At 43.3% G+C, this 22,032-nt stretch overlaps 1 protein-coding gene across 10 annotated transcripts in view; it reads left to right on the forward strand.

Annotated features, from left to right (window-relative positions):
• Window positions 1-22,032, forward strand: part of BCL2L13 (BCL2 like 13) — a 214,940-nt gene that overhangs the window by 4,088 nt on the left and 188,820 nt on the right. For all 10 annotated transcript variants that reach the window (XR_009451309.1, XR_009451308.1, XM_059684243.1 and 7 more), the window contains exon 2: window positions 21,272-21,442. Coding sequence is in view for 8 of the 10 variants with exons in the window: in XM_059684243.1 (XP_059540226.1) it covers window positions 21,322-21,442 (121 nt within the window). In the remaining 2 variants the exon portion in view is untranslated. The remainder of the gene's footprint in view (window positions 1-21,271; window positions 21,443-22,032) is intronic.

The following is a 22,032-nucleotide window of genomic DNA, read 5'->3' on the forward strand; positions in this document are numbered from 1 at the left end:
ACATTGTGGACCTGGCGTCTACAAAGCAATACTTGGCTTCCCCCAAGTGGGACACAGGCCCTGCCACCACCCCGGATTGGCAGCCCACCAAATCACAGCTGATGCTGCTGAGACCCCATGGCACAAAATGCAGCCCACAGCTCAGCCCCTCCCAGAAACAGCAACTGTGGGTGCCAGGTAATGACTTCATGTAGCAACGCTGTGCTTCCTCTCCCTAGTGAGGTGAGGCACAGGAAAATGGTTCACAGATATTTGGTTACAGTGTAAAATGTTTGCACCTGGCTATAAAGCAAGTCATGTTCCTGGGCTGAAGAAACTGCAAGCAGGGCTGAAGGACCGCCCCCCTCCCCCCCATGCACGAATTTTGTGTACTGGGCCTCTAGTTTCATATAAATGGAATTATATAATACTAGAGGCCCGATGCATGAAATTCATGCAAGAGTAGGCCTTCCTTCCCCCGGCTGCCAGAACCGGCTTCCCTCCAGCTGCTGGGACTTGGGCTTCCCTCCGGCTGCTGGCAGGCACCCGGGACCCGGGCTTCCCTTGCAGCCCTGGCTTCATCTGGAAGGTTGTCTGGAAGGATGACTGGTCTAATTAGCATATTATGCTTTTATTATTATAGACTAGAGGCTCGGTGCATGAAATTCGTGCACTGGGGGTGGGGGGAACCTCAGCCCGGCCTGTGTCCTCTCGCAGTCCAGGACCCCTCGCTCCTTACCGCCTGCCTGCTTGCTGCTCCCTACCACTTAGCTCACTGCTCCTTAGTGCTGCCACGAAGGCTCCCGCCACCGCTGCTGCACTCACCAGCCGTGAACCCGGTTTCTGGCTGAGTGGTGCTCCCCCTGTGGGAGTGCACTGACCACCAGGGGCAGCTCCTATGTTGAGCGTCTGCCCCCTGGTGGTCAGTTCATGGCGACCAGTCATTCCACCATTTGGTCGATTTGCATATTAGGGTTTTATTATATTGGAATAGGATATTGAATATGAACTGTAAATGAAAAATAAAATTTAAAAAAGAACCAAATAAAATTTGAGCTAAAAAATTTTAATACATATATATATATTTTAAATTTTATTTTATTGCTTAAATAATTTTGTTTTATTATAAAGAGTATTACATATGTCTCCTTCCCCCCCCGCCCCTTGACATTCCCCCAGCCTCCCCTACCCCCGAGTGTCTTGTGTCCATTGGTTATTCTTATATGCATGCATACAAGTCCTTTGGTTGATCTCTTACGTGCCCCCCGCCCCCCCCCCCCCCCCCCCCGCCAACCCTTCCGGCCTTCCCTCTGTAGTTTGACAGTCTGTTTGATGCTGCTCTGCCTCTGTATCTATTTTTGTTCATCAGTTTATAATGGTCTTTATAGTCCAGAAATGAGTGAGATCATGTGGTATTTTTCTTTCACTGACTGGCTTATTTCACTTAGCATAATGCTCTCCAGTTCCATCCATGCCGTTGCAAATGGTAAGAATTCCTTCTTTTTTACAGCAGCATAGTATTCCATTGTGTAGATGTACCACAGTTTTCTAATCCATTCATCTACTGATGGGCACTTAGGCTGTTTCCAAATCTTAGCTATGGTAAATTGTGCTGCTATGAACATCGGGATGCATATATCCTTTCTGATTGGTGTTTCTTGGGATATATTCCTAGAAGTGGGATCACTGGGTCAAATGGAAGCTCCATTTTTAATCCCTAGAGTGCTGGGGAGCGCAATCGCGCTCCTCCTGTCTTTCACCAAAAGTGCCAGGAGTGCTATCAAAGCTTTGAAATGACATCCAGTTCTAAGTCTGCTTTTATTAATGATGATGATATTGCTAAATATGTCAATGTAGTAAAGGTTTCCTTAAGTTTTTGAATATGTAACTTCATTTACTTGCGATTCATAATTTTTTTCCTAAACTGCTGTAAAATCAGCAAAAATTCCTTGGCAATTTTAGCATAGTTCCTAGGATATTGGTTGGCACTCAAAGGGTTAACTTTTTGAGGAAACTCCATACTGTCTTCCATAGTGGCTGCACCAGTCTGCATTCCCACCAGCAGTGCATGAATGTTCCCTTTTCACCGCATCCTCTTCAGCACTTGTCGTTTGTTGATTTGTTGATGATAGCCATTCTGACAGGTGTGAGATGATACCTCATTGTTGTTTTAATTTGCATCTCTCAGATGATTAGTGACTTTGTGCATGTTTTCATATGTCTCTTGGCTTTCTGAATGTCCTCTTTTGAAAAGTGTCTATTTAGGTAATACACACACACATTAACACACACACACATACACACACACACACACACACACACACTAGAGGCCCAATGCATGAAATTCATGTGGGAGGGGGGCGGTGGTCCCCCTGACTGCTCCCCGGCTGGCCTGATCACCCCTAACTGCCCCCCTGCCGACCTGGCCACCCCCTAACTGCTCCCCTGCTGGCCTGCCTGATTGCCCCTAACCACTCTACCTGCCTGCCTGATCGCCCCTAATTGCCTCTGCTTGCCATCCTGGTCACCCTCTAACTGCCCCCCCTGCCGGTCTGGTCACCCCCTAACTGCCCCCCTGCTGGCCTGGTTCCCCCCTAACTGTCCGGAAGGAAGTCGGACATACAGAAGATGTTGGTTGACCCGGTCTAATTAGCATATTACCCTTTTATTAGTATAGATATATAGATATATATTTTTAATTCTCACCTGAGGATGTTTTAAAATTGATTTTTAGAGAGAGAAACATCCATATGACAGAGAAATACCAGTAGGCTGCCTCTGCACCTGCTGACCCACCTGGATCTAACCTAAACCTAAGTATGTGCCCTAATCTAGAATCCAACAGGAAACCCTTTGGTGTACAGGTTGAGACTCCAACCAATTGAGCCACCTGGCTATGGCAGATCTGAAAAAAATTTTTGAATGTACCTCCGGACCCTGGTCAGTGTGGATCAGTAGTTAGTGTGTCCTCCCACGCACCAGAGGATCATGGGTTCGATTCCTGGTGAGGGCACATACACAGGTTGTGGGTTCCATCCCTGTCGGATTGCTTGGGCAACTGATTGATATTTCTCTTTCTCTTTCCCTCTCCCTTCCTGTCCCTCTAGAATAGGTAAAAAGAATATATCCTTACAGGAGGACTTAAAAAGAAAAAAAATGCTGGTTTGGTTCAGTGGATAGTGCTTCTGCAGGTGGACTGAAGGGTACCGGGTTGGATTCCAATCAAGGGCACATACTGGGTTGCAGGCTTAATCTCGGGCCCTGGTCAGGGATTCAGCAAGAGGCAACCAATTGATGTCTCTCACATTAGTTTCTGTCTTTCTCCCTTTCTTCCACACTCTGTAAAAAAAAAAAAAAAAAAAAAAAATCAATGCAAAAATGTCCTCAGGTGAGGATTAACCAAAACAAACAAACAAACACCCATTCTCAGTGTGATTTTTGAAGGAGCATATGAAGAATTTGTTGAATGAATGAGAAGAAATGGGACTTTGCTTTCTAAATGTTTTAGCAACTCTGCAAGCCAGAGGGTTTATTTATTTATTTATTTTTTAAATATATTTTATTTATTTTTTACAGAGAGGAAGGGAGAGAGATAGAGAGTTAGAAACATCGATGAGAGAGAAACATCGATCAGCTGCCTCCTGCACACCTCCTACTGGAGATGTGCCCACACAAGATACATGCCCTTGATCGGAATCGAACCTGGGATCTTTCAGTCCGCAGGCCGACGCTCTATCCACTGAGCCAAACTGGTTAGGGCTATTTTTTATTTTAATTTTTATTGATTGATTATTTTAGAGAGAGGAAGGGAGTGAGAGAAACACCAGTGTGTTGTTCCACTTATTATGCTCTCTTTGGTTGCTTCTTGTCTGTGCCCTGACCAGGGATCCAACCCGCAACCTTGCTGTATCAGGAGGAGGTTCTAACCCACTGCGCTGTGGGCTGCCTGTCAGGGCCCCTCAACAAAACCCCTCTGGTGTGCCCTGGCCCCTGCTGTGGGTCGGAGCTCCTCTGCCACAGCAACGGTTTGGGTTCCATTCTGTCAGGGCACTCACAGATAATATACCTATACAGGAATGCCTTAGTCGCACTCTCTCCCCAGACATACAATTAGGCTGTGTGTGTGTGTGTGTGTCTGTCTGCTGCTCGTAAGTAACTGAGGACTGTTGAGGTCCCTGTGCTCTAGTCATTAGGCGGGGAGCTGGGGTTTCATTGCCAACATGGCCAACCCTGATCCCCACTACCCCCGCTCCTCCATGGAGCACGACTTCAACTATGGCAGCTGCGTGGCCTCCACCAGCGTACACATCCGCATGGGTAGGTCGCCCTCCTGCGGCTCGCCAGACCCTGCTGCTGCGCACTGGGTTCCCAGGGAGAGCGCCTTCTGCGACGGACTCCCAGGGAGTGCGGGGTTCCCGAGGGAAAGCACTTCGCTCCGTCTCCCTTCAGGGCTCCCGGGCCTGTCCTGTGCAGGGCTCGGAGGGGAGAGCCACCCCAGGGAAGCCTCGTAGCTGGGTGCTGAGAAAACGAAACTGGAACCCTTCCTCCTTGAACTCTGTCGTCTTCGGTGTAGAAAGGGACAGATGAAAGCCTCAGCAGCCTTACTGGAGCATCTTTAAGTGAAGATGTTATTTTTTTTCGGTGAAAATAAGTTTATTGTGTAATCATTGTGATTACACAATAACCTGCATTGAGTTATCTGCTGGGATGTTTGTGCTTTAGGGCATGTGAATGCATTTTACTTTATTTGATGCAGCCTCATGTCCCCGGCCTGGCCTCGTGGGGCTTGCAGGCACACCCACCTGCTCCAGCTGGTCGTTATGCTCCAGCCTTTACCAGGAGGGCAAATTTGCATATTCCTTCATTATATATATAGATGTGGACTTTGTTACTGGCTTCTTTGATTTAGCATAATGTTTTCTGGTTGTTGTAGCCTGTGTTAGTACTTCATTCCTTTTTATGGCCACATAATATTCCATTGTATGAATATACTTTTTTAAATCAGCTGATGGGCAATTATTTGGCTTTTCTATGTAATGCTGCTATTATCATTCATGTGCAGGATTTTGTGTAGAAATGTGTTTTCATTTCTCTCTGACGAATGTAACAGAGTAACTGAATTTTGCCTCCTTTTTATACAAGTTTTATACACGCACACACACACAGCCTAATTAATTGTATGTCTGGGGAGAGAGTGCAACTAAGGCAGGGGTCCTCAAACTACGGCCCGCAGGCCACATGCAAATACAAATATTGTATTTGTTCCCATTTTGTTTTTTTACTTCAAAATAAGATATGTGCAGTGTGCATAGGAATTTGTTCATAGTTTTTTTTTAAACTATAGTCTGGCCCTCTAATGGTCTGAGGGACAGTGAACTGGCCCCCTGTTTAAAAAGTTTGAGTACCCCTGTACTAAGGCATTCCTGTATAGGTATATTATCTGTGAGTGCCAATTGATGAGTGAGAACATTGTGGGGCACTTTTTTTTTTTTATGACTTTACTTGAGTCAAACTGACAATAATTGCTAGGAAGGAAAATCTCAGTTTATTGAGAAAATGCTCTCGGGCAATTCTTAACACAAGATTGAACTAGAGAACTTCAGTTAGGCGTGTTTCAGTTGGAAAGGGATAGCCTACATTAGAATACTTAGAGTCTGCTGATTTTTTAAATGACACCTTGCTTAGTTGTATTTCTCAACTGGATGGGGTAAATTATTGCAATTTCATAATTTTTATTAGGATTATGTAAAGGTTTGATTATTTTTATTGATTTTTAAAATAAATTTTTATTGATTTCAGAGAAGAAGGGAGAGGAAGAGAGAGATAGAAACATCAATGATGAGAGGGAATCATTGATCGGCTGTGTCCTGCACCTTGGACCGAGCCTGCAACCCAGGCATGTGCCCTTGACTGGAATCGAACCTGGGACCCTTCGGTCAGCAGGCCAACGCTCTATCCACTGAGCCAAACCGGCTAGGGCTTTTATTGATTTTTTTTTTTAAGAGAGGGAGGGAGGGAGGAATATTGATGTGTGTGTGGAAGAGAGAGAGAGAGAGAGAGAGAGAGAGAGAGAGAGAGAGAGAGAGAGATGTGAGCAACATTGATTGGTTGCCTCCTGCATGCACTCTGATTCAGACTGAAACCTGGATATGTGTCCTGACTGGGAATTGAACCTGCAACCACTTTGGTATATGGAAAAACACTCCAACCAACTGAGCCACATCAGCCAGGGCTTAGGATTATTTAATTTTCCTCTTTCTTTTTTTTTGGAGAAAGTCTTAGAATGCCATAGGAGCTAATAAAGCATGGATTAAAAAAAATAGAGTTATTGGATTCATGTTAATTTGTGGAACTTCAAAAAAAATTTTTTCCTACTCAGACCACTAGTGAGTCTTGGGACTAGATAGAGATGTGGTAATCAAAAACCTTTGTTAACATGTTAAGCTCCCAGCCTGTTTTGTCTTCTGGAAGGAAAGTATAGTGTCAGTCACTAGTGACTGACATGGAGCTTAACATGTTAATGCTTACAATTTTAAGTTTTGACCTAGTTGGTGTGGCTCAGTTGGTTGAGCATCATGCCATGCACCAGGAGGTCGCCTGTATGATTTCAGGTTGCGGCACATGCATAGGTTCGGGCTCCATCCCCGGTAGGGGGTGTGCAGGAGGTAGCCAATCCATGTTGCTCTCTCATCAATGTTTCTATCTCTCTCTGCCTTTCCCTTCCTCTTTCTGATATCAATAAACATTAAAAACATAAAATTATAAGTTTTGATTTGTGACATAGTTATCTGTGGATATTTATTTTTCTGTTTACAAACTGGTATTATAGATCTGTTCAACTCCATATTACTTGAGTATTTAACAATCTTGTTACATTATAATTTTATTTTAGTAGAAAGAAATGTTCTAGAGAAACCAAGATGGCGGCATAGGTAAACACCGGAGTTTGCTGCCTCAAACAACCACTTCAAAAATACAACTAAAAGACGGAACGGACATCATCCAGAACCACAGGAAGGCTGGCTGAGTGTAAATTCTACAACTAGAAGGAAAGAGAAAAGCATACCGAGACTCAGAGGAGGTGCAGTACGGAAGTAAAATACTAAGGTGCAGAGGGGCATGCGGAGTGGGCTGGCGGCCATTGTCCTTTTCAATCGGGGGGGAGTCTCAGGCTCTGAGCTCCAGTTCCGGGCAAGTCTCTAGGGACCCAGACTCATATGGGAGAAGTGGGACCGTCTGGCATCGGTCAGATCTCGAGGGCAGCTTTCTCTCCGAGGGACTTGCAGTGATTACCGGGACACTGAGAAGCAGAGCCTCTGAGGGCTGGCCTGAGAGCAGCCATAACTGCTAGCCCTGCCCTGTTGATCCCGTGGGACCTGCCCAGCCCAAGCCCTGCAGGGAGGCTTTTGCTGGATAGCCTCAGGCAAAGGCTAGTTTAGCACCTTCCTAGAGATCCAGGAGCCAGGAAACCCAGAGGTCAGAGTGGGACCATCCAGTTTGCAGCTCCGTGGAACCATAAAGGCCACACTCAGGGGGCAGACTCAGTGAGCACCAAAGCTCCAATGAAGCAAGTCTTGCCCAAGAGGGGTGTCTCCAGCACAGAAGTTCTCCCACTGCAGACACAGCTGATTCTCACAGCCAATTGGCCTGGAGGTCAATTCCTCCCAGTGATAACTACAACAATCAAGGCTTAACTACAACAAGACTGTGCACAAAGACCACAAGGGGGTGCACCAAGAGTGTCCTTCTCAGGTAACTGGGGAGGCTGAGCCACTGGGCCCTAGAGGACACTCAGCACAGAAAACCACTTTATCAACACAGGGAAGCATAAAAAATGCGGAGACAAAGAAAAAGGACAGAAATGACAGAAATGGAGGAAAGCAAACTACTGGATATAGAGTTCAAAACCACACTTTTCAGGTTTTTCAAGAATTTTCTAGAAACTACCGATAAACTTAATGAGATCTACAAGAAATCTAATAAGACCCTTGATGTTGTGATAAAGGACCAACTAGCAATTAGGCATACACTGACTGAAATAAAGAATATTATACAGACTCCCAATAGCAGACTAGAGGATTGTAAGAATCAAGTCAACTATTTGAAATATGAAGATGCAAAAAACACCCAACTGGAAAAGCAAAATGAAAAAAGAATCCAAAAATATGAAGATAGTGTAAGGAGCCTCTGGGACAGCTTCAAGCGTACCAACATCAGAATTATAGGGGTGCCAGAAGAAGAGAGAGAGCAAGATATTGAAAACCTATTTGAAGAAATCATGACAGAAAACTTCCCCTACCTGATGGAAGAAATAGACTTACAAGTCCAGGAAGCTCAGAGAACCCCAAACAAAAGGAATCCAAAGAGGACCACACCAAGACACATCATAATTAAAATGCCAAGAGCAAAAGACAAAGAGAGAATCTTAAAAGCAGCAAGAGAAAGAAACTCAGTTACCGACGAGGAGTACTCATACTAATGTCAGCTGATTTTTCAACAGAAACTTTGCAGGCCAGAAGGGAGTGGCAAGAAATATTCAAAGTGATGAATGACAAGAACCTACAACCAAGATTACTTTATCCAGCAAAACTATCATTCAGAATTGAAGGCCAGATAAAGAGCTTCACAGATAAGAAAAAGCTAAAGGAGTTCATCACCACTAAACCAGGATTATATGAAATGCTGAAAGGTATCCTTTAAGAAGAGGAAGAAGAAGAAAAAGGTAAAGATACAAATTATGAACAGCAAATACACATCTATCAACAAGTGAATCTGAAAATCAAGTGAATAACCTGATGAACAGAATGAACTGGTGATTATAATAGAATCAGGGGCATAGAAAGGGAGTGGACTGGCTATTCTTGCAGGGTAAAGGGGTGAGGGGAATGCGGGAAGAGACTGGACAAAAATCGTGCACCTATGGATGAGGAGGAGGGTGGGGTGGGAACTGGGTGGAGGGGAGTTATGGGGGGAAAAAAGAGGAACAAATGTAATAATCTGAACAATAAAGACTTAATTAATAAAAAAATGGTCTAAAAACAAAGAGCTTCCTGAAATAATTTAATTAAAACATGTTAAATTGTCCTGGCTGATATGGCTCAGTTGGTTGAGCATTGCACTAAGAGGTTGCTGGTTGGATTCCCAGTCCGGGAACATCCCCAGGTTGCTGGCTTGATACTCAGCAGGTGGCATGCAGGAGGTGGCCAATCAACATTTCTCTTTCATTGGTGTTTCTCTCCCTTTCTCCCTCTTTAAAAATAAACTAGAGGCCCAGTGCACGAAATTGTGTGGGTAGGGTCCCTAGGCCTAGCCTGCGATCAGGGCCATCTTCTGCCTGTTTGCCAGTTCCCAGGCCGAACGTCGCCTCTGCCACTGGGGTGGGTAGGTTGCAGGCATGCCCCACAGCTTCTGTCAGCACCACAAGCTCCAGCAGCGGCCGTGGCAGCGGCACCCGTTTGAGTGGCGTCCATGTGAGTGGCCCCGAGTGGGCATCACGTTCCATCAGCGGCCAGCTCGGCGCACGTGCATGGAGGTGAAGTCGCTGGCGCCTGCTTACCCACCGGCCTGAGCCCCCGAGCAGCTGGAGATGAGCTAGGGATTTCAATAGCCTGACAGCAAGCCCAGTCCTCCTGCACCCAACCTGGTGCCCCTGTTCACTATCGCTGATCCATCGGAACCTGCAGGTTGGGGGGAGGGACCAAGAGGTCAGCCGTTCCATCCGCTTGCCAGTCCCCAGGCCTGCCCTGCCACCACCCACCCACTTCCCCGTGGTTCCCTGTTTGCCTGCGGGTGGGGTTTGGAGTGTGGGGGAGTTGGAGGAGGGGAGGGACCGAGAGGTGGTCAATGCACCTCATGACGACTGGTCGAGCGGTCGTTCCGGTCGTTACGCTTATGGTCCCTGGCCTTTTATTATATAGGATAAGCCCTGGCCAGTTTGGCTCAGTGGACAGAGCATTGGCCTGCAGATTGAAGGATCCTGGGTTTGATTCCAGTCAGGGCACATGCCCAGGTTGCGGGTTTGATCCCCAGTAGGGGCATGCAGAAAGCAGCCGATCAATGACTCTCTCTCATCATTGATACTTCTATCTCTTGCTCCCTCTCCCTTCCTCTCTGAAATCAATAAATATATATTAAAATAAATAAATAAATATTTTAGAAAAACATGGTAAATTATGAGTTTCTGTTACAGTTCTAAGGGGTTAAGGACTACAATATAGGTAAGATATTCTAAATTAGTATGTTTGAGGTAGGTGCTATAAATTTTTATTTCTTTTTTTAAAATATATTTTATTGATTTTTTTACAGAGAGGAAGGGAGAGGGATAGAGAGTTAGAAACATTGATGAGAGAGAAACATCAATTCAGCTGCCTCCTGCACACCCCCTACTGGGGATGTGCCCGCAACCAAAGTACATGCCCTTGACCAGAATCGAACCTGGGACCCTTGAGTCCACAGGCCGACACTCTATCCACTGAGCCCAACCGGTTACGTCAATTTTTATTTCTTAAAATATTTTTATGTATTGATTGATTTTATAGAGAAAGGGATTAAGAGATAGAAAATAACAATTTTGTTGTTCCACTTATTTGTGCATTCATTGGTTGATTTTTAAAAAATAGATATTTTATTGATTTTTTACAGAGAGGAAGGGAGAGGGATAGAAAGTTAGAAACATCGATGAGAGAGAAACATCAATCAGCTGCCTCCTGCACACCCCTTATTGGGGATGTGCCCGCAACCAAGGTACATGCCCTTGACCGGAATCGAACCTTGGGACTCTTGAGTCCGCAGGCTGACGCTCTATCCACTGAGCCAAACCAGTTAGGGCTATTGGTTGATTTTTTTAAAAAATATATTTTTATTTCAGAGAGGAAGGGAAGGAGAGGAAGAGAGAGATAGAAACATCAATGATAAGAGAGAATCATTGATAGGCTGCCTCCTGCATGCCCCACACTGGGGATCGCACGCCCCACTCTAGGGATCGAACCTGCATGTACCCTGACCAGGAATCAAACGTGACCTCCTGGTTCATAGGTTGATGCTCAACCACTGAGACACACTGCCTGGGAATTCTTTTTTTTTCTTTTAATTATTGATTTTTTTTTTAGAGAAGAAGGGAGAGGGAGATAGAGAAACATGGATGTGAGAGAGAAACATTGATGGCTTGCTTCCTGTACACACCCCAACTGGGAATGAACTCCCAATTTGGATATGTACCCTGACTAGGAATCAACCTGAAACCCTTTGGTGCATAGGACTACACCAGTGATGGCGAACCTATGACACGCATGTCAGAGGTGACACGCGAAGTCATTTTTTGTTGATTTTTTTTTGTGTTAAATGGCATTTAAATATATAAAATAAATATCAAAAATATGTCTTTGTTTTACTATGGTTGCAAATATCAAAAAATTTATGCATGTGACATAGCACCAGAGTTAAGTTAGGGTTTTTCAAAATGCTGACACGCCGAGCTCAAAAGGTTCGTCATCACTGGACTATACAGACAGTCCTCGGGTTACATCGGACTCGACATACGTCGTTTTGTGGTTATGTCACCATCTTCCATTTATTTATAAAAAAAAGAGTTCCGTCATTTTGACATATGTACATAGGTGCTTTGTGTTTTTTATTATTTATTTACCACAAGTAAAGGTCAGGAATTGTTACCTTTCTTTAAAATTTTTTTTACTGTTTCACTTCATTACTGCTGTGTACGTGCTCAATGTGAGTGACGTAGGTGCTTATGTAGGTGGGTTCCAACTTACGGCGAAAATCACGTTATGTCGCGCCGTAGGTACGGATCTCTGATGTAACCCAAGGACCTACTGTACTCCAACCAACTGAGCCACACCAGCGGGGCCATTGGTTGATTCTTGTATGTGCCCTGACCAGGGATCAAACCTTCAACCTTGGCTGTGTATGGGGACAACACTCTAACCAACTGTGTTACTTGGCTAGGGCTTATAAATTTCTTCCTTTCTTTTATTTATTTTTTTATTTTTTATTGATTTCAGAGAGGAAGGGAGAGGGAGAGAGAGCTAGAAACATCAGTGATGAGAGAGAATCATTGATCAGCTGCCTCCTGCATGCCCCCTACTGGGGATCGAACCCACAACCTGGGCATGTGCCCTTGACTGGAATTGACGCCGGGACCCTTCAGACTGGAGGCCGATGCTCTACCCACTGAGCCAAAAACGGCTAGGGCTATAATTTCTATTTTTAACAAGTATCCAACTTAATTATGAACAGAAAAGTTTGGGAAACAGGTGCAAAACACTCACGGTGAAGATTTGCTTTTCAAGCTTCTGCACAGCAAAAGAAACCATCAACAAAACAACGAGAAAACCCACTGTGTGGGAAAACATATTTGCCAATGTCATATCTGATAAGGGCCTAATCTCCAAAATTTATAGGGAACTCATACAACTTAACAAAAGGAAGATAAACAATCCAATCAAAAAATGGGCAAAGGACCTAAATAGACGCCTTTCAAAAGAGGACATTCAGAAAGCCAAGAGACATATGAAAACATGCTCAAAGTCACTAATCATCCGAGAGATGCAAATCAAAACAACAATGAGGTACGATCTCACACCTGTCAGACTGGCTATCATCAACAAATCAACAAACGACAAGTGCTGGAGAGGATGTGGAGAAAAAGGAACACTTGTGCACTGCTGGTGGGAATGCAGACTGGTGCAGCCACTATGGAAGACAGTATGGAGTTTCCTCAAAAAACTGAAAATGGAACTCCCATTTGACCCTGTGATCCCACTTCTAGGAATATATCCCAAGAAACCAGAAACACCAATCAGAAAGGATATATGCACCCCTATGTTCATAGCAGCACAATTCACCATAGCTAAGATCTGGACACAGCGTAAGTGCCCATCAGTAGATGAATGGATTAGAAAACTGTGGTACATCTACACGATGGAATACTATGCTGCTCTAAAAAGGAAGGAACTCTTACCATTTGCAATGTCATGGATGGAACTGGAGAGCATTATGCTAAGTGAAATAAGCCAGTCAATGAAGGAAAAATACCACATGATCTCACTCATTCATGGATAATAGAGACCATTATAAACTTTTGAACAATAATAGATACAGAGGCAAAGCTGCCTCAAACAGATTGTCAAACTGCAGCGGGAAGGCCGGGGAGGGTGGGGGTGCAGGAGGTAGGGGGGTAAGAGATCAACCAAAGTACTTGTATGCATGCATATAAGCGTAACCAATGGACATAAGACACTGGGGGATAGGGGAGGCTAGGGGACTGACTGTCTAGGGCGGGGGGGAAAAAATGGACACATATGTAATACCCTTTGTAATACTTTAAGCACAAAAAGAAAAAAAAAGATTTGCTTTTCATAAGAATTTAAAGTAGAATTTAATAGTTGTTGCATACCTTCTGGTTAGAGTTTATAAAATATGCTTAATTCACCCTGGCCAGTGTGGTTCAGTTGGAGCATGGTCTATGCAATGGAAGGTAGCAGGTTAAATTCCAGGTCAGGGAATATACTGAGGTTGCAGGTTTTTAAAAAATATATTTTTATTGATTTCAGAGAGGAAGGGAGAGGGAGAGATAGAAATATCAATGAGAGAGAATCATTGGTCAACTGCCTTCTGCAGCTCCCTACTGGGGATCGAGCCCACAACCTGGGCAAGTGCCCTTGACTGGAATCAAACCCGGGACCCTTCAGTCCGCAGGCTGACGCTCTACCCACTGAGCCAAACCAGCTAGGGTTAGGTTGCAGGATTGATTCCTGGTCGGGGCACGCTGATCCATGTGTGTCTCTCTTACATTGATGTTTCTCTCTCCCTACCCCTTCTTCTCTCTCTGAAATGAAATGAAATAAATAAATAAAATAAAATAAATAAAATACTATCATCAACAAATCAACAAATGACAAGTGCTGGAGAGGATGTGGAGAAAAGGGAACACTTGTGCACTGCTGGTGGGAATGCAGACTGGTGCAGCCACTATGGAAGACAATATGGAGTTTCCTCAAAAAACTGAAAATGGAACTCCCATTTGACCCTGTGATCCCACTTCTAGGAATATATCCCAAGAAACCAGAACACCAATCAGAAAGGATATATGCACCCCTATGTTCATAGCAGCACAATTCACCATAGCTAAGATCTGGAAACAGCCTAAGTGCCCATCAGGAGATGAATGGATTAGAAAACTGTGGTACATCTACACGATGGAATACTATGCTGCTCTAAAAAGGAAGGAACTCTTACCATTTGCAACGGCATGGATGGAACTGGAGAGCATTATGCTAAGTGAAATAAGCCAGTCAATGAAGGAAAAATACCACATGATCTCACTCATTCATGGATAATAGAGACCATTATAAACTTTTGAATAATAATAGATACAGAGGCAGAGCAGTCTCAAACAGATTGTCAAACTGCAGCGGGAAGGCCGGGGAGGGTTGGGGGGCAGGAGGGAGAGGGGGTAAGAGATCAACCAAAGGACTTGTATGCATGCATATAAACATAACCAATGGACATAAGACACTGGGGGATAGTGGAGGCTAGGGGACTGTCAAGGGCAGGAGGAAAAAAGGGACACATATGTAATACCCTTTGTAATACTTTAAGCAATAAAAATAAATAAATAAATAAATAAATAAATTAAAATCAATAAAATAAAACAAAATAAATAAAATAAATAAGTAAAGTAAAATAAAATAATAAAATAAATAAATAAAATAAAATAAAATATAAAGTTAAATAAAGCTTAATTCCTGCAGTCTTATCCATCGTAGTATCCTGGGATTTGCAGATACTCATAATAGAAATCTGGTTAAAAAAGCAAACCATTTATTGTCTGATTGGGATATTATGTTTGTTACTGAAGGATCATGGGTATTTTATATGTCACTGGTTTTAAAGATGCCACCAAGTCCTCCTATATAATAAAGAGTTAATATGCAAATTGACCCTCACTCCATCACACCATCACAAGATGACTGCGCCCACAGCAGAGGTGGGGTTCCCATAACAAGCCATAATGAGCGATCATCAGGGATCTGAGGCTGCATGCGGCACCGGGCTAGGGCAGGGGACCTGAGGCTGTGGCCCCTGCCTGGTCAGGGCTTGATGGGGCACCTCAGGCCTCATTCCCTGCCCGACAGGGCTTGATGGGGGACCTCAGGCCATGCCCCCTACCTGGCGGGGCTTGATGGAGGACCTCAAGGCGGGCCCCCCGCTCTGGCCTGGACCAGGGGACCTCAGTCCATGACCCCTGCCCTGGTGCTGGGCAGGGGGACCTCAGGTCGTGTCCCCCGCCTGGTGGGGCTTGACAGGGGACCTCACAGCATGTCCCCCACCCCGGCCCAGGCCAGGGTACCTCAGGCTGTGACCCCCGCTCCGGCACCAGGCCAGGGGACCTCAGGTTATGCCCCCCACCCTGGCCCGGACCAGGGGACTTCAGGTCACACCCCCTGCTCTGGCGCTGGGCTGGGGGACCTGAGGGTGCGCCGGGGGACCAGAGGCTGTGCACCCTGCCCAGCATGTGCCGGGGGACCTGAGGCTACGCTCCCTGCCCAGCGGGGCTTGATGGGGACCCTGAGGCTGCACCCCCCACCTGTCGGTGCTTGACAAGGGACCTGATGCTGCACCCCCCGCCTGGTGGGGCTTGACGGGGGTGGGGCCGGTTGGGTCTGGGTCTCGCCCAATGGGGGTGGGGCTTGCCAGGTCTGTGTCTTTTGCGATTTCGAGGAGCGGGCGGGGTCTTGGCTCTGGGCCCCGCGGCGTGCCCCAGACTCTGACAGGAGGATTTTTATATACATGTTACTAATTTTCTTTGATCTCTGACACTTCTATTATAGAGAAAGGGCTAATAGCAATATTAAAATATTTCCTCTAATTAACTCCCTTTTAATGTGCATTAATTTCATGCACTGGGCCACTAGTGATTGAGATAAGTCAAATTCCTTAATTTTTGTATTATTCCATGCTGTTTCAAAGTGCTTCTGTGCCCTTTTCTGACCTACTTTACATCTAAAATTCACCCCTTTCCCATTGCCCAGCTGATTCAATTAGTGAATACCTATTCATGTTCCAAGCCTGGCTCAGTTTTTAGTTTATAAAGACATAATTAATTTCCTCTTCCTTTCCCCCTTACCCAGAGAGACTTGTCTGTTTCTTCTTTTGGGTTGTTCTCTCCCACTCTATGGATACTGTCTTGTATTATAGAACTTTATTGTTCTTGTTTATATATTTTTGTTTACTTCTACTTGGTTGAAAACTTCTGAGGGCAGTAATTTATCTTAGTTGTCTTTGTGTCTAATGCGTATAGAGTACCTTGTATATTTTTTTCTTTAATATATTTTATTGATTTCAGAGAGGAAGGAAGAGGGGGAAAGAGAAACATCAATGATGAGAGAGAATCATTGTTTGGCCGCCTCCTGCATGCCCCGTAGTGGGGATCAAGCTCGCATCTCAGGCATGTGCCCTGACCGGGAATCGAACCGTGACCTTCTGGTTCCTAGGTCGATGCTCAGCTACTGAGCCACAGTGGTCGGGCGAGTACCTTGTATCTTAAGATGGTGTGGAATGAATACAAAAAATTGTCAGAAGGCACAGTTGTCTATTTTAATAGATGTAATTATTAGTCTGTATGTGGACTTTGTAGAATTAGAAGATTTTCTAAACTATAAATAGTCTAGTAATCTTTTAGAATGTAGTGTGTTATATTCATTGGGAAACTGCCTTAGAAATTTTAAGAAAAGTAGATTCCAGTTAAGTCTTGGTTACAAACAACACAAAGTAATTTAGCTTATTTGAGCAGAAAGGAACTTACTGCAAGGGTATTGGATATCTTACAGAATGGACAGGAAAGGTGGAAAATTAGGTTTGGGAAATAGGCAAGAACTAAGGGAGACTGCTGCACACTCAGCCAAGGTCTGGCCACGGGAATAGAATAGTATACTGTTACTGGATTTGCACCACTGCCTCTGCTGAACCCACACCACCACTATTCCATAAATTACCTTTTAATGTCTTTTTAGATTCCAAATCTAGAACCTCTGACTTGGCTGAACCTAGATTACATATCTGTAGCCTGAGATCCACGGACCAGAACAGGAGAGAAAATATCTAGTCAGTTTTAGCTTTTTAGGATTTGTTTTCTACTGTGATTGCCTCTGTGGGATGCTCCTTAGATAGGAAATTGAGGTCAGATGGCTGGTAGGCAAAAAAGTAAAAAAACAAACAAACGGTGAAATTAGCTCTGGTTGGGTGCCTAAGTTAGTTGAAGCCCCAACTCATAGACCAAAAAGTTGTGCTTCATTTCCTGGTCAGGGCACATACTTAGGTTGTGGATTGATCTTTGGTCGGGGAGTGTGTGGGAGGCATTTGATTGATGTTTTTCACATCGATGTTTCTCCCTTTCTCTCTAAAATCAATAAAAGCAAGTCCTAGGGCAGTGGTCGGCAAACCGCGGCTCGCGAGCCACATGTGGCTCTTTGGCCCCTTGAGTGTGGCTCTTCCACAAAATACCACGTGCGGGCGCGCACGTACAGTGTGATTGAAACTTTGTGGCCCATGCACAGAAGTCGGTTTTTGGCCTGGGCGAGTCTATTTTGAAGAAGTGGCGTTAGAAGAAGTGGGGGGTGTCGAAGAAGTGGGGGGTGTTAGTCCGGTGACTCGCAGGCATACCGTGGGATACGCAGTGTGGGGGAGGTACATTGTTTTGAGGTACTTTCGCTGAGGTCGACCCCTTCCAACTCTCGCATCCACACTGGTGTATCTGAAACAAGTATACAAGACGAGTGTGGATGGGAGAGTTGGAAGGGGTCAACCTCAGCGAACATACCTCAATCAGATTGAGGACGTTTTTAGCAAAGGCCAGTTTAGGAGTACCTAATTAAGTTAATAACAATGTACCTACCTATATAGTTTAAAAAATTTGGCTCTCAAAAGAAATTTAAATCATTGTGCTGTTGATATTTGGCTCTGTTGACTAATGAGTTTGCTGACCACTGTCCTAGGGTGAGGATTTAAAAAAAAAGGTGAAAATGCATTATAGCACTACTGCTAGTTAATATCTGATTCATAGATCTCAGAAAATTTATTTCACTTTTATGGGTCTCTTTTTTATTATTTGTAAATTTGAAACACTGTCTTTTCATTATTAAATGGTAATAACAATGTAAAAGTGTAATCAAATATATTTTTTTCTTTCTCTTTGTCTTCTTTTGTCATCAAATATTTTGAATATCCTGTAAGAACACAAGGGATGTTGCTTTTATTCCTGTGATGTAAGCTACAATACCTTTTCCCTTTCTTTGGCGTATGTATTAATAATTTTTAAATATACCTTTCTGAAGTTTATGGGAACTTAAAGTTGAGCAGGGCAGTCCAAGGCATATTGTTGATTTATTGGGTATTTTGATATAATTTTTGTAGCATTGCCCTCAGAAGATAGAAACAATAATTATTCTAGGACATTTCTCTTAGTTTGCTTTTAACAGATCTTACATTTTGCCAACCTTGCCTGTCTCTTTTTCCTATTGTTAGCTATCTGAACCTTTTTCTTTTTTTAAAATATGTTTTTATTGATTTTTTTTTTTAAGATAGAGGGAGAGAAACATTGATTGGCTGCCTCTTGCATGCCCCCTACTGGGGATCAAGTCCACACCTGGGCATGTGCCCTGACCTGGTAGTGAACCAGCAACCTCTTGGTGTACTGGACAATGCTCAAACAACTGAGTCACACTGGCCAGGGCTACTGGATATTTCTTGAGATCTTAAAGAAGTCTGTAGTGTTGTTTTAAGTAGAAAACAGTTATTTGGAAACCTCTTGATGAGATATTATGGTTGGAAACAGCTAGTAAGGTACATAGTAGGGGTCAACAGGTATAGATTTTCAGTTATAAAAGAAATCATTCTTTTTTTAAAAAAAATATATTTTATTGATTCTTTACAGAGAGGAAGGGAGAGGGATAGAGAGTTAGAAACATCGATGAGAGGGAAACATAGACCAGCTGCCTCCTGCACGCCCCCTACTGGGGATGTGCCCGTAACCGAGGTACATGCTCTTGACCAGAATCGAACCTAGGACCCTTGAGTCCGCAGACCGACACTCTATCCACTGAGCCAAACCAGTTAGGGCAAGAAATCATTCTTGAGGATATAATGTACATCATGGTGACTATAGTTAATAATACTGTATTGCATATTTGAAAGTTGCTAAGAGCATAAATATTTTTTAATTAAAATTTTTTTCAGACTGTCTAGGGCGGGGGATAAAATGGACACATATGTAATACCCTTTGTAATACTTTAAGCAATAAAAAAAATACAAAAAAAATAAAAATTTTTTCAATTTCATTCAATATTTGTATTACTTTCAGCTGTACAGCATGTGAGAATAAATTTATTTATTTATTTATTTCAAGTTATAAGAGAAAGTGTATTTAGAAAGTCACAGAGGTAGAAGAAGTGAGCTGTAGAAGAAATGCACTCAGGAAACAAGTTACAGAAGCAAAAGAAGGGCCTCTGGAGCTTAGGAGAAAGAGAGAGAGAGAGAGAGAGAGAGATAAGTGCCTTGAGGGACAAAAGAGGGAAGAAGGGCATGGGTGGGCTCCAGAAAAGAGAGAACATGCTGAGAATAAATCTTAAAAAGGTAGACTGGCCAGTGTGGTTCAGTAATTGAGCATCGACCCATGAACCAGGAGGTCACAGTTTGATTCTGGGTTAGGGTACATGCCTGGGTTGCGGTCTCGATTCCCAGTGTGGAGTATGCAGGAGGCAGCCAATTAATTATGTTTCTCTCTCAAAGATGTTTCTATCTCTCTAAAGATGAATAAAAACATTTAAAAATATTTTTTTATTGATATCAGAGAGGAACGAAGAGGTAGAGAGAGAGAGAAACATCAGTGATGAGAGAGAACCATTGATAGGCTGCTTCTTGCATGCTCCACACCGGGATTGAGCCCACAACCCGGGCATGTTGAACCATGATCTCCTAGTTCATAGGTGGACGCTCAACCACTTAGTCAGCTGGGCAATATAAACATATTTTTAAAAATATAAATAAAAAGGTACATGGTAGGTAAAACTGCTACTAAGTCCAGGTGAAAAAGGGAGAGTTGTAGTTGTGTTGACTAGGGGACAAGTTAGGAAGCCTAATGAAGAGATTTAGAATGTAGGCGCTTAAATAACAGTCCAGAAGCTAGTGGTCAGGTTGGCAAGGTCACTCTGTTCTACATGGTCATTCTGGGACACAGGTTCCTTCTGTCTTGTTGCTTCACCATCCCCTAAAATGGTGTTCTTGTTTGCATGTTTGCTGTATTCGCATTTCAAACCATAGAAAGGAGGGAAGAGGAATTCCTTGAGGAAAGACCCACAAATTGCAGATATAACTTCCACTCATATTCCTGTGGCTAAGACTGATCATATGGTACATTCAGTTGCAAAGGAGACTAGGAAATATAATTGGCAACTGTGTGGCCACAATTTAGGAGGCTTTATTAGTAAAGGAAATAAGAGAACATACTGGATGGAGGCGCAGTGGGGGCATGACTAGTGTTTTTGCCATATAGGTGAAAATAGAGAAACTAGGGAGAGAGGGAAGTGTGAAATTTGAATAAATTACCACTTGTAAGTAAATATATTTTTAAAACATTACTCAGAAGAAAAGTCTTAGAAATACTTATTTTGGTATTTAGTTGACTAATTGAAGTCAAGAAGAAAATCTACTAGCATGTACAGACAGTCCTCGGGTTACATCGGACTTGACATACATCGTTTTGTGGTTATGTTGCCATCCCCCATTTATTTATAAAAAAAAAAGATCTGTCGTTTTGACATATGTACATACGTGCTTTATGGTTTTTATTATTTACCACAAGTAAAGGTCAAGAATTGTTATCTTTCTTTTAAATTTTTTTTTACTGTTTCACTTCATTACTGCTGTTTATGTGCTCCATGTGAGTGACGTAGGTGCTTATGTAGGTGGGTTCTGACTTAAGGCAAAAATTGCTTTACGTTGCGCTATAGGAATGGATCTCAGACATAACCTGCGCACCTACTGTAATAAACTTTATTTTTTAATATATATTTTTATCAATGATGAGAGAGAATCACTGATTGGCTGCCTCCCGCACCTCTCCCCACCACCAGGGGTTGAGCCCACCATCTGGGCATGTGCCTTGACCTGGAATCAAACCATGACACCTGGGTCATAGGTCTACGCTCAACCACTGGCAACAACAGCTGGGCAGCATGTAATAAACTTTAAACTGAAAAAATACTTTCATGTTTTTAGGTTTTACGCATCTGTTAATAGACCTTTTTGGAGCTCTGCCACCCAACTCAATGGCGTCTTCTACTTCTGTGCCTCTGGGATTTCACTATGAAACAAAGTATGTTGTTCTCAGCTATTTGAGACACATCTCTCAGGAGAAGCTGCAAGAGCATCATCTTTCCTCACTACAAGGTATTATCTTTGGCTTATGGTGGTTATATTTAGTAGCAATAATAACATCATATGTAAAAGCATATATACCTAAATAATTTATATTTATGGTTTTATGATCAAATAATACCAATAAGCTTTTAAAAAGCTTTATTGTTGAGAGTATTACAGATGTCCCTCCATTTTCCCCCTATTACCCTCCCTCCTGTCGGTTCCTACCCTGCTATAAGCCTTCAACACCTTATTGTCTGCCTCCATAGGTAATGCATATAAGTTCTCCAGTTAATCTCTCCCCCTTCCTGCCTTTCCCTTTAAGATTCGTCAGTCTGTTGCATGTTTCCTTGCCTTTGGTTCTATTTTATTCATCAGTTTATTTTGTTCATTAGACGCCTTGTTCATTTATTTTAATTTTTAGATTAGTTGTTGATAGATATGCATTTATTGCCATTTTATTGTTCATATTTTTTATTTTTACTTTTTAAAGAATACCTATACATTTCATGTAATACTGGTTTGGTGGTGATGGACTCCTTTAGCATTTTCTTGTCTATGAAGCTCTTTATCTGTCCTTCAATTCTAAATGATAGCTTTGCTGGGTAGAGTGATCTTGG

The sequence above is a fragment of the Myotis daubentonii genome, chromosome 2, assembly GCF_963259705.1.
Source record: "Myotis daubentonii chromosome 2, mMyoDau2.1, whole genome shotgun sequence".
NCBI lineage: Eukaryota > Metazoa > Chordata > Mammalia > Chiroptera > Vespertilionidae > Myotis > Myotis daubentonii.